Source organism: Perca flavescens, chromosome 4 (assembly GCF_004354835.1).
Source record: "Perca flavescens isolate YP-PL-M2 chromosome 4, PFLA_1.0, whole genome shotgun sequence".
NCBI classification, from domain to species: Eukaryota; Metazoa; Chordata; class Actinopteri; order Perciformes; family Percidae; genus Perca; species Perca flavescens.
In genome coordinates, this window is record NC_041334.1 from 19,799,930 (window position 1) to 19,812,250 (window position 12,321).

General features: G+C 40.1%; 1 protein-coding gene across 2 annotated transcripts; it reads left to right on the plus strand.

Moving 5' to 3' along the window:
* Positions 1 to 1,138: 1,138 nt before the first annotated feature.
* On the plus strand, positions 1,139 to 12,320 carry sp1 (sp1 transcription factor). 2 transcript variants are annotated; one of them, XM_028576609.1, is made up of 6 exons: positions 1,139 to 1,245; positions 1,900 to 1,973; positions 2,967 to 4,362; positions 6,377 to 6,518; positions 6,730 to 6,920; positions 10,347 to 12,320. In XM_028576609.1, exons 1-6 carry the CDS (start codon positions 1,239 to 1,241, stop codon positions 10,649 to 10,651), a joined length of 2,115 nt encoding a protein of 704 aa, XP_028432410.1. In that variant the 5' UTR covers positions 1,139 to 1,238; the 3' UTR covers positions 10,652 to 12,320. The 2 variants fall into 2 exon arrangements, with proteins under 2 accessions (XP_028432410.1, XP_028432412.1); XM_028576611.1 differs by having other exon boundaries at positions 6,730 to 6,924; positions 10,350 to 10,617.
* Position 12,321: the final 1 nt, after the last annotated feature.

Consider the following 12,321-nt stretch of genomic DNA (forward strand, 5'->3'; position numbering starts at 1 on the left):
GGGTACAACCTACCATGCTTGGACCCGCCCAATTATCCACCTTTGGGCCAATTACATTGGCTAGTTGATTCTCGTTGGCAGAAACGACCTATTCCATTGGAGGAAAGCAGCAATCCTTTGCAAGTAGCGGCCGGAGGGGTGCGCTTGTTTTATCCATTGCAACAGTGCGATAGTACAGTAAACAAGTGCCAAAAGACATTCAAATTAAGTTGAATTTCAAACACAACATCCCGTCTTTTTAAAGATTATTTTTGGGCTTTTATAGCCTATAAACGCCCAGTCTTTTCATATTATAACTACATGTAAAAACGTTAAGGTTTGGGCATGTGGTTGGCTATTCTAAGCAGTTTTTGCTTGTGTTAATAGCTCATTAGCTACCAAAGAAATATCTAAAGTAATCATTAGTAACGTTACAACAACTTAAGTTGAATGGTGGTAGGGACCTTTTTTAATGTGATTCTAATTAAAAGCTTGGTGAAATAATTGGGCAACTTAACGTTTTGGATTCGATAATGTTACTGTCCATTGCTCCAACTTAATCCATGCTTAATTAAGTGCTAAATCAAAGCCAAATAACTAATAAGGTAACGTAATGATTAACTCAATGAGGATTGTGAGATGTGGTTGAAAGCCCGGAAAACAATCTAGTAAATGAGCCTTATTATTTTGTCAAACTAACATGTTTGACTTTACAATGACCTGTCTGAGATAACGCTCTCAGAATCAGTGAACTCTTTTAAATCACTTCTTAAAACCCATTTTTACAGTATCTTCCATGTGATGTCATCTCTTTTTTTATTGCTCTTCTATTTATGTACTTTATTTTACTTATTTCTTTTATACTTTTTAATTGCATATTTTAATTTTTTACTACTAACACTATGTTCTTGTTAAAGAACAATTGTTTTTATTTATACAACTTTTTTTATTGTTTGGCCCCACTGTTTAGCTCTCTGTTGTTATATTGACCTTTGGATATTCTGCTCTGTCTGCTATGTCAAAGAACTTTGTAAACTCTATTTTTAAAGGTGCTATATAAATAAAATAATAATTATTATTATAGTGTAAAAGCTATTTGCTTGTCAGTGTTCGTGCTCGTAGGCCACTAACTTCGCGGGTCCATAAATCGAACGCACTCGTCTTTCTCCTTCATAGAGGGAGCCCGTCAAGTTTGTGTGAAGTTGTGAAAAGTTGTCAACCCTAAAAAAGAGCAGAGAAACTCCTCCCGTCTTCAAATTATGAGCAGTAAGTGAACTTTTTCTCAGTGGCATGCTGTGTACAAAGCATTACGTTAACAGTTCTATGTATAGCTAAGTAAAGTATATGAATAAATGTATTCAAAGTATGAAGTTGTATTGTTTTCTAGCGTCCCGATCAGTTTAAAAGTGAGTAAGGTTAGTTAACTGCTGATTGTCGCCAACTACATTTAGCCAACCAAGGAAAGCTAGCGACCTGTGTAACGTTAACGTAACTTCTGTTCTTAATTGACACTACATACTTACACAATAATTGAACTTGATCAAATCCACGTGCACTAGCTAAGTTAAATTTAACAACGTTAGTGCAGTTGAAACTATGTCGGTCTGTGTAGCTAACACTTAGCTAGTAGTTTTTTTCCTGAGCATTAACGTTACTTGTTGTTGTGAGTTCATGTTAGCTTAGCCAATAGGCTAGCTGGCCCTTTTGGAGCACTTTTGGCATGGATTTCCTTGCATTTCTTCTCTGAATTGCTTCACGTTAGACGGTTCCTAAAGTTAACTTCTGTTTGTGAGGTCGACCATGTGTGTCCTTTGTGTTCTCTCCCCATTGTTGAATGCAGTGTTAACTCACTTTGATGGTCTGCAGTTTTAAATGTAGCAACTTTTATCAGAAGTGATCTTACAAACTCGTCTTCCGCAGATCAGCAGCAGGGTGAAATGGCCGCTGTGGAGAGCGGCGGAGGCTACAGTCAAAAGCGAAACACAAATTCACAAGTAAGTTAACCGGACTTTCGCTTTTTGCCAAATCAGATGATTGTCATCCAAAAAAAACTATAACGGTATAACTATACTCCCCCCGCGCATGTCCACTGATCCTGCTATTTATTTCCTATTAGTTCGTTTATTTATGTTATTCATGTCTGTCGGGGCTTGTACAGGTTGTTGATTTTCTCTCCAGAGCACATGTCATTGGGGTGGGGAATGGGCAGGTAAATTTCGCCCACACTGGGTGTTCCCATCAAACCCCGCCACTTGATGTGCATTTCGCTCGGCCCATTTGGCTGGCCTTGGAGGGGGTGGCTAGAGCAGTGTGTCAGTTTATAGGGCAAAATAATGTGTGGGAGGGAGATGGGTGGGTTTGGGGGGAGGGGAAGCCGAGCCCGCCGCTGCTCTGGAAAAAATGCGGTCCCTCCCATAATCTCCCACCCTGCTTCCCCTCGGACTACTACAGTCTGTGAAGTGCTGGAAAGAGACTTGAATGACAAAAAATAGGTTAAATTTTATGAATGGCGTGTGGCAATTATAGCATGGATAGACTGGCATTTACAAAGCCAGTCACATCAGTTATTTTTTATTTAAATCTAAACTAATCATATGACTTGGAAATCAATTATTTAAATCAAAAATGTTTAATTTTAAAACATCCTTTTTGCTTTTTAAATTCAGGCTGTCCTACTTGTGATAATGTTTCAAATCATGCGATTATTTTATATTTTTATCTGCTGATTTATTGTAAAGCACTTTTTAAGGTTGCTTGTGGAAATGCACTAAAATGATTGTTAGCATAACTGTAATGGTATAATTATTTCCTTTTTTAGTATACAATTTTTGAACTGTGTTGGTAGATTTGATGAGTGGACATTTTGAAAGCCATTTATATTTGTACTGCATTGTGTGTGTGCAGCATTAAATTGTATGTTAGATACTAAAATGTATTTTTACTATATACATTTCTTCTCCTTTTCCTCTCATGTATTCCCTTTCCAGGACTCGCAGCAGCCATCTCCTCTCGCCTTGTTGGCAGCCACATGCAGTCGAATTGACACCCCAGGAGAGAATGATTCCTCTGCAGACCAGCAACAACAAAACCAGCAGCAACAGCTGGACCTAAACCAGGGTGTTTTCACCTCCAGTGCCAACGGCTGGCAGGTTATCCCACTTAGCATTCAAACAACCTCAGGCACTAACACCATCACCACCGACTCTTCAGGGGTGATGATGACAGTAGGAGACCTAGGCAAGAGCAGACAGGTGCTGTCGCCATCAACCGCTGTGGTGAGCACTCAGGGACAGCAGCAACAGCCACAGCAATACGTGGTAGCTCAGGCTCCATCCATGCAGGGTCAGCAGATGCTTACCACCATATCGGGTATGATGCCCAACATTCAGTACCAGGTTATTCCCCAGTTTCAGACCGTCGATGGCCAGACACTGCAGTTGGCACATGCTCATCAGGATTCTGGGGTACCTACCGCTGGACCAGGCCAGCAGTTTCAGATAGTGTCATCTTCTAATGGCCAGCAGATCATAGCTGCAACCAACAGAGCTGGTGCAGCAGGAAACATCATAACGATGCCCAGTCTCCTTCAGGGAGCCATCCCCATACAAAATATAAGCTTAGGCAATGGCATGTTACAAAACCAGCACCAGTTCCTGGCAAATATGCCTGTGTCGCTAAATGGAAACATCACTTTGTTGCCAGTTAGCACTGGAACAAGCGGAGGGGGAGATGCAAATGGTGGAGGGGATACAGGGGGAAACCAACTCATTCAGCAACATCCAGTGTCCAGCGGGGCAGGTTACATGACAAATGCATCCACTGTCACCACGCAGACCACTTCTTATGGAATGACCCAAACGCGTAACAGCAATGGAGTGGCGACGGGGTCATTCCAGCAGAACACTGCATCTTCTCTGGGTGTCCCAATACAGCCAGACAACAGAGACGGGCAGCAGCCACAGCAGATCCTTATCCAGCCTCAGCAGGTTATCCAAGGTGGAACCCCCCTCCAGACCATCCAGGCTGGGGGTCAGGTATTTGCAACTCCGACACTCAGCCAGGAAGGGCTTCAAAATCTTCAAATTATGCCAAACACAGGCCCCATCCTCCTGCGCACTGTAGGCCCCAATGGCCAGGTGAGCTGGCAGACCATTCAGATCCAGAGTCCGGCAGGACCACAGATCACGCTGGCCCCAATGCAGTCCCTCCCCCAACTTGGCCAGGCTCAGGGTGCTGCCACAGCTGGAGGAGTATCTGTTAACACAGTGCAGATCCCAGGCATCCAGACCATAAATCTTAACACACTTGGAGGAGGCTCAGGGCTGCAGATGCACCAGCTGCACCAGCTGCAGACTGTTCCCATCACCATCTCTAGCACAGCAGGTAAGTCAGTAGCCTGTTTTCCAGGAATCATTGATGTTCAGTATAAAAAAAATACATAGTATTTGACTCAGGAAAACCCAGTAGACCTTGTGTGACGAAGGACTTTATTTAGTCCCTCCAGGATTTTGCGGCCTTTTTTTGAGATGTTGCGGCCTAAAATGCCGGATTTTTGTGGGAGCTTTTGTAAAAAATTTTGATAAAAGTTGCGATGTCTCTTGTATGTTTGTTGCAATGAAGTTGCAACAAACATACAAGAGACAAAAAGTTGTGATATTTTTTTTTTTTTTTTTTTTTTTTTTTTTTTTTATGGTTCTTTTTAAAAATAAAAAGGAAAGTTGTTTTGGGGAGACTAAAATTACTCCAGGCTGAGTTTTCCTCATGCAGGACTGTATCCATATTTCAAAATTGAATTGGTTAATGTTATTTGACTTTTCCATTTGTAGTCATTACTTCACATTCATTTTTGCTGCAATCAAAATAAGAGGCTGAAATTAACCTTTTTGATTGGGTTTAGCTTGAGTTAGTTTAGGCAAGACAACCAACAACTCTTATAGGACACAGTAATTGTTCAGCGGTATACCAACTGGCAGTTGGTTTGAGTAAATATGTTAAGTAGTCTAGAAAATTAGGTTTACTTCCTGTATTGGTTTACTTCCCACCCCAAATGCAAAGTATTGAGGTTTTTGCTCTCTTAGGGGTTTAACCAGTTCAACCCTTGAGCCCTTTACCCATCTTACACTGCATCTCATTAGAGTACTGTTGTTGTAGGTTGGCAACAACTTCTGTCTAGTAGGGGTGTAACTTGACCCCTCCCATCTTACAGCAACCGTTATCATGTCTAAACCCTTCTTTAGTTCTGTTATTAGCCCTGTTATAGGAATTATTTTCTGTTTTTAGTGCATGTAATTTGCGTTGTGTAATGTTATTTTGTTTTTGTGTGCTTCCCATCAGCTACGTATGTAGCAGGCTTTGTTTAAACTCTAGCAGTCCTGAATGGTGGATTTTACCACACATCAGTGTCTGTGCTAATATTAAAAACGCTTCCTTTAGTCTTGTAGTTAAAGCCTGGAGGGCTCAGGCTATCTGTCATTAAAATGTTTATTCTCGCGTTACTTGGTCATATTCTAAATGGATGTAAAAAAATGGGACGTATCACTTGTACTTGCACTGCTAGACAAACTTTTCAGAACACCTTGGATTTAGTATTGTTTGATTCTTAAAGGTTCTGTCTCAACATTCAGAACATTAATATAGTAGTTCAAACTATTTGCTATGTAAAGATATGGTGGAGTAATGGCGTCCTGAGCAGAGAATGAAGTCGCACTCCCTTGTTGTGTGTTGTAATCCGAGCATCTGTTCTTTGTTTTGTTGGCCTGTCCGGCCCTGCTGCACGTTAGTGCATGTAAGTGCTTTGTGCGTCTGTATCAAACGCAGAGGGCCGTGAAAAAAACGTGTGTATTTGACAAGTTGGGGAATGGTCTGTGAGAGCCGTGTGGAGGCAATCCCAAACCACTTTCTTTTTCCTTCCTTTTTTTTGAGTGACGTTGAATAACTTTATTGTAAATGTCCTTAAATAACGAAATATCCCTAAGTAACAGTGGAAATTACTTGCAGTAGATCTTATTAGATGTAAATAGGTTACTCTTTCTATGTACCTTAGAGGATGGAAAATTAGATTTTAACTGTCTCGGTCTCGGACATAAATATCTTAATGCCTGTCGGGTTCGGGTTACTGCTCTGTCGGACGCGGGCCGGGCTTGGACAGAAAAATGCGTCCTGATCCGCACTCTAGTGTGCCTGCGTTCTTAAAGCAATAATTAATGGATCCTGGAGTGCTGTAATCTCTCTGAGGAATGAGATGGATCTTTTTTCATTGAAGAAAAACTTGATGTATGAATTAAATATTTTGGAGTATGTTCTGGACTTGATTAATGAAATGTGTCCTAACATAACAAGCTCTCAAACCATTGTTATAAATTATTTCACACGAGTATTTTCTATACCATGACTGCAGGAGAACAGGCGCTACAGACAGGCGGAGAAAGTTTGGATGATAGCACAGCTATGGATGAGGAGGACATAAGCCCACAACCTCAAGGCCGACGAAACCGCAGGGAAGCCTGTACCTGCCCCTTCTGCAAGGATGGAGAAGGACGGTATGTCATTGAACCACTTTTATTACATTTTTTTTTTTTTTTTTTTTGGTACACCTGTACGGTCTAATGCAAGTCTACTGCTGTTAAGTCAACATTGGTGTTAATTAATGTTTTAGCATAGTTAGGGATGTTTTACATTTCAGCTTGTACCCTCTGAATTTAGTTACAATTTGTAACCCTCTAACTCCGATTTGTTTTTTACATCAAACAGTGACCCAACTAAGAAGAAGCAGCACATTTGCCACATCCCAGGCTGTGCGAAGATCTATGGCAAGACCTCCCACCTGAGGGCCCATCTGCGCTGGCACACAGGAGAGCGACCCTTTGTCTGCAGCTGGTCTTTCTGTGGCAAACGATTCACCCGTTCAGATGAGCTCCAGCGCCATAAGAGGACGCACACAGGTGAGGATTTAGTTTTATTATATTAGATTTAATTTATTTAGCATTATGACATAAAAATACGGTGATACGATTTGTCACTTTAAACTATGCGAAAAATCGGGTGACTGCTTTGAGTTTACTCGTTGAGGTGCAGTAACCGTCTCAGTCTAACTCTTGATGGTAGTAGGCAGCTAAAACTTATAGCTAAAACAGCGTAGCCGCCACGAGCATGCTGGAAAAAAAAAACTAAAGAAGAGTTCAACCAATCACAGCGTCGAGTCCCTTCCTCTAATGTCAAGCGGGGATATCGGCTACTGATGGTAAAACGAAAGCATCAGATTCAAGTGTTATTCCTTCCTCATTCCCGTTTAGTTTGGTTGGTTTCATTGAAATATATACAAGGTTGGTTTCCCCCATATATCTATGGGTTTCCCTAAGGGAGGACTGTGCTTGCAAAGGTAAACTGATTTGATGTAGAAAGGTGAAATGAATTAATTTACGTAGCCTACCTGTCAACTTTGGAGAAATATTATTTATATATATTATTATTATTATTATTATTATTATTATTATTATTATTATTATTATTATTATTATTATTATTATTAATAATAATAAAGCCTTGCATTTATAAAGTCTTGGATTTCGTTACAAAGGTCTTATATTTTGTTGCCTTTCCTATGATTAAGTTCATACCGTAACAAAATTGTTGTTACTAATGTAGGCTAATTAAAAACTGACCGGAGCCCGTCGCTGGACGCACCGGACCGAGACACAAGTAAACAAGCCTCTCTGACCGATACCGGGGGGGTTAGCGGTTAAACTGAGCGGAGGATGTGCGGAATGTGTTGGTGTCTATCGGACCTTGGTTGGCCGCTCGGTGCCTTCAGACAAAGCTCAAGCTAACAGGCTAACGGCTTATTAGCTAGCCAAACACCGAGCGGTGACATCTGCAAAGAGCGCATCAATCTGCCCGGTGTGCGTAACAAACAGAGCGAGCAGCCGCCAGACTATAACATCTGTTGATCCGTGCAGGACTTCACTGTGAACGGACTGTTTAGAGACTATTTGACCGGCAGGTAACGTTAAAGGTTATCTGCTACTGTAGCAGAGCTGCAAGGAAACTCTGAACTGAGCTGTGTGTTTTCAGTGTTAAACACTGCTGTAGGTATTCATGCACGACTGTTGTTGGTGATTTCCAGAGCTGGAAGACTTACTCAGATCATGTATTGCAGTAAAAGTAGAAAAAACAGTGTTGTAGAGTTAGAAATGACTTGTCAGTTACAAGTCCTGCATTCAACATCTTCGCTATGTAATAGTACAAAAGTATTATCAAAATATACTTAAAGTACCAAAAGTAAAAGTGCTCATTATGCAGTGTAATTTATTTTATTGTATTATATTATGATCCAACTAATTGTATTAAATATGACGTAATTGAAATAAAATGTTTTATTCAAGTAGCCTACTTGAACATAATTCAGGGTTTCCGCGGATCATTAAAAAGCATGTAAAGTAATGAAATAGATTTTGAACGGAGGAAATATCAAATGACGGAAAAATGGGAAAATGCAAGTTCCAAGAGAAGTGGTTGGAGGATGAACTATAAAGAACCTGGTTAAAGCCCGTCGACAAACCCGGAGAGGCATTTTGGGGCGTGTGCAAAAAAAAAAACTTCAAACTTTGCACAATGGGCATCAGTGCGGTGAAATCACACATGCAGTCTGAGAGTCACAAGTCGGCGCTTAAAGGCAGGCAGCAGTTAACTGTTTTGCGGTGCTTACTTGAAGTTAGTCTAACTTTTGGGACTGGTTGACATGATTTTGGCGAATTTGCCTACTGCCGTAAGCAGTATAGGTTCATTACTTTTAATTATCGGTGCATGTTGTTTTGAGATCCGCGGGGCAGAGACGCGAGCTGCTCAGTGAACAATATTTTAAATATTTGTATTTCTGTTGTGTTCTTATTTTGTGAAGCACTTTGTGTTGCATTTAAGGACTATAAACCATCTTGTGAGCCTTCTGACAGTTAAATTTGGATTTTCAAATATTAAAAATTGGCATTGTCAAATGCTTACAATTTGTGTGTTAAAGTATCTGCAGTTGGACATGGGCATTAAATTAGTTTAAAGTGGCATGAAATGAGATTTGCTGATACCTGCAGAAACCCTGTAATTATTTTCTAGGGTTTAAAATGTATACAGATTTGACATTTAATTGCACATTTATTCCGCGTTAAGTTGCTACTCAAAAAAGTTTGTCAAGGTTGGCAGGTCTGACAGTGTTCCAGCCAATAACAGACAAGAAGGAGCTGGTTGAGTCAGGAATACGCATTGTGGAAGTAGCCTACGTGCTAACGCTGCTGCAGTGATGGCTGCAGTTTGTCAGGAGATGTTTGCTGTATGTGACAAGAAATGTAGTAGCTTAAAAAACGCAGGCCATCACTTAGAGCACCTTTTAAATAATTAATCGACCGAAAACTGGCAGCTATTTTGATATTCGATTTATTGTTTATAGGGTTGGGTATTGTTTGGGTTTTTTCCAATACCGATGCTAAAGCAATACTTTTAAAATGGGGCCGATGCCTGAACTGATACTTTTTAATAAAGTAAAAAAAAAAAGAAGGGTACTAAACAGTCAGCAACATTAAAGAACTGCTTGTTTATTGCTAAGGCCATATGGTCAAAATTAAAGATTTAATAACTATAACTTATTTCACCAGTAAATTGCTGTTGAACGACAAAACAACCACCAGATGGGAAAAGGGTATTTACAATAACTTAGAATGCACCACGAGGCTACCTGTTAAGTGAACGCACCTTCTGTGTTGTTTAATTCCAACTGCAGCTGCTGTGCTGCAGAGTAGACTGTTAGCTCCTGCTGTTGGAATCCTCTACAGTGAAACACAGTCACACTTTACACTGTTTAACGTTAGCTGTCAGCATTTTAACAGTGTTAATCCAGCTGCTAGCTAAAGGTAGGCTAACGTTACCTGCTGTCGAGTGTAGTGTAAAGTCAGGCACCAAAATTTTCATCTTATTTGGTCTTGTTACTACCGTTTACGTCAGCACGTTTCGGTACCCAACCCTAATTGTTTAATCGTATTAAAAGAAAATATCTTTGGGTTTCAATAAGTCAGTTGGGGGCTTCAGAAAATTATTTTCTGATATTTTTATGGGCCAGATTTATCAAGCTAAGGGACATATTAATGGATAATGAAAAGAATCATTAGTTGCTGCTTTAGGATTATCCCCTTGAATCTTACATAACCTTCATAGCTTGGATATTTTTATTTCCTGAAATATTAAAAACAAAATTATTCTACACTGCAGTACATTGCATTAATCCTTCATAAACACTTCCAACTGCATAACCAACAGTCTGTTGTAGTAAGGTAATACCAGCTGCTGCTATTTTTATATTGATTTGTATTTATCCTTTTTTAAAGGTGAAAAAAGGTTTATTTGTCCAGAGTGTCCCAAGCGCTTCATGCGCAGCGATCATCTCTCCAAGCACATCAAAACCCACTCAAACAAGAAAGCCGTCGCCACCAGCAGCAGCACCACAGTTTCGATGGACGCCGCGTCCCCTACAGCAGGAACAAAAATCGGCACAGGAGCAGTGTCGGCCAGTGACCAGCACACCATCGTCACCATGGAAACCTTATCTGCAGAGAGCATAGCTCGATTAGCTAGCAGTGGGATCAACATGATGCAGGTGGACCTTCACCAAATTAATGGCAACAGTTACTAAGTGAGGGCTTTGGTGGATGTTGCATTTGGACATTTGGGGTTGAAGGGCATGTCTGACTGCAGACACAGAACCTCTCAAAGGCTTCAGACCGGAGAGGTGGTCACACATGCAACACAACAGACACTATTGAATTTGAGAACTGAGGCAGGGAAATGGATCTCCATCTTGTGTTTAGATACCTGTGGCATTTTAATGTCAGAGTTGGATGAAAATGTTAGCTTTGTGAAATCATCATGAAATCTTATTTCCCCTGAAATGGAAATGGCACTACACTAACATTTGTCCCACGCAAAGACTCAAATCTTACTCAATAGTGGGATTGCAATATCACACACTGACCGGCACGCTTGATGTTTAATTGGTAGCTAGTAATATCCTCTCTAAAAGCTTATTTTAGTAAAGAGATGACACTACTAACTCAGACTCTCACCCTTGTTTCCAACGCTGTGAGCTTTCATACTTGTTCCTCTTCCTCTCAGGTGTTTCTGCCCTCTGACTGGGCTGCTGGATCAGGCTTGTCTCTCAGGCTAACTGGCCCATAATGCTGTATTCACCCCTAAAACTGAAATTATAACCATCTTGAGCAGCAAATATTTTGAATTGGTTGCAGTTTTTGGGAGAACGGGACGTGTTCACAAACTTACAGTCCCATTATGAGGAATAATACATGAAAGCGTTTCAGGGTGAGCCGTTTCGAGGAGGGCACCAGGTCAGAGAGCAGTAATCAGTGAGAATGTAAGTGTCGGGGCACTGAAATCCTGAGAATAACTATTTAATCTCTTATGTAGGTACACACATTCAAGCCATCATGCTTTGATATGTTTTATCATAGCAACTTTTTTTTTTGTACATATATATATTTTTGGTAATGTAAAGGCTACATAAATTCTTACGTTAGGCAGGATCATTTTTACATGATTGCAAGAAATTGCCTTTCAGTTGTATGAACCTCTCATGCACAATCAATCTTAATCTTATGTTATTACTTTTATATATGTAGATTAAGTGTTTAAAGTTAAGAGCCTTTCTGTCATAGAATAACTAACTTATTCTATACAGTCCAGATCTTCCCAGTACTTTTTCGTCCCGGTGGTATCATCTTTGCCTTGCAGGCAGTTTGTTTTTTCAGTGGAAAACGGTTTCATTTTTAGTCATATCTGGTCAGAGTGAAGTATTTTGTAATAATGTCCAGACAGCATAAATATGTACGCTCAAAACCAAAGGTTCATACTCATTTTATAAGCAAAACTAGGAAAGCTTTCTTTGGTCCATGAACTTTCTAATACTTGTTACTCTTATAGCATATGTTAAAGTTCTAACTGGAAGAGGTCCAGCTTGAGGCAAGCACCGGACACACATCCCTTTGTTGTCCAAATAAGTTGCATAATGTATTAAAGGTCAATGTTTGTTTTTTTTTCCCGAAAAGATGCTTCTCACCACTGTTGAATATTGTTTTCTTTGCTTTAGGATTCTGCTTTATTTGAGAAAGATAATTAACTTGTATTATGTCAGAACATGTATGTTTAAAAGCTCTCCTTTGAAACTCTATAGATAAGTTCATCGGACAACAAGTGCTCTTATTTCTTTTGCCCCGTTTTAAATAAGGGATTTTATATTGTGTGTTTAACTACTGCGAATGCCAACAGCTGGATTAAAATTATGAATACACT

Excerpts from the sequence above, each read along its gene's own strand:
- sp1 (XM_028576609.1), top strand. Across the intron at positions 1,974-2,966 it reads AGCGAAACACAAATTCACAA|GACTCGCAGCAGCCATCTCC; the intron begins GTAAGTTAACCG and ends TTCCCTTTCCAG. Across the intron at positions 6,921-10,346 it reads CCATAAGAGGACGCACACAG|GTGAAAAAAGGTTTATTTGT; the intron begins GTGAGGATTTAG and ends CCTTTTTTAAAG.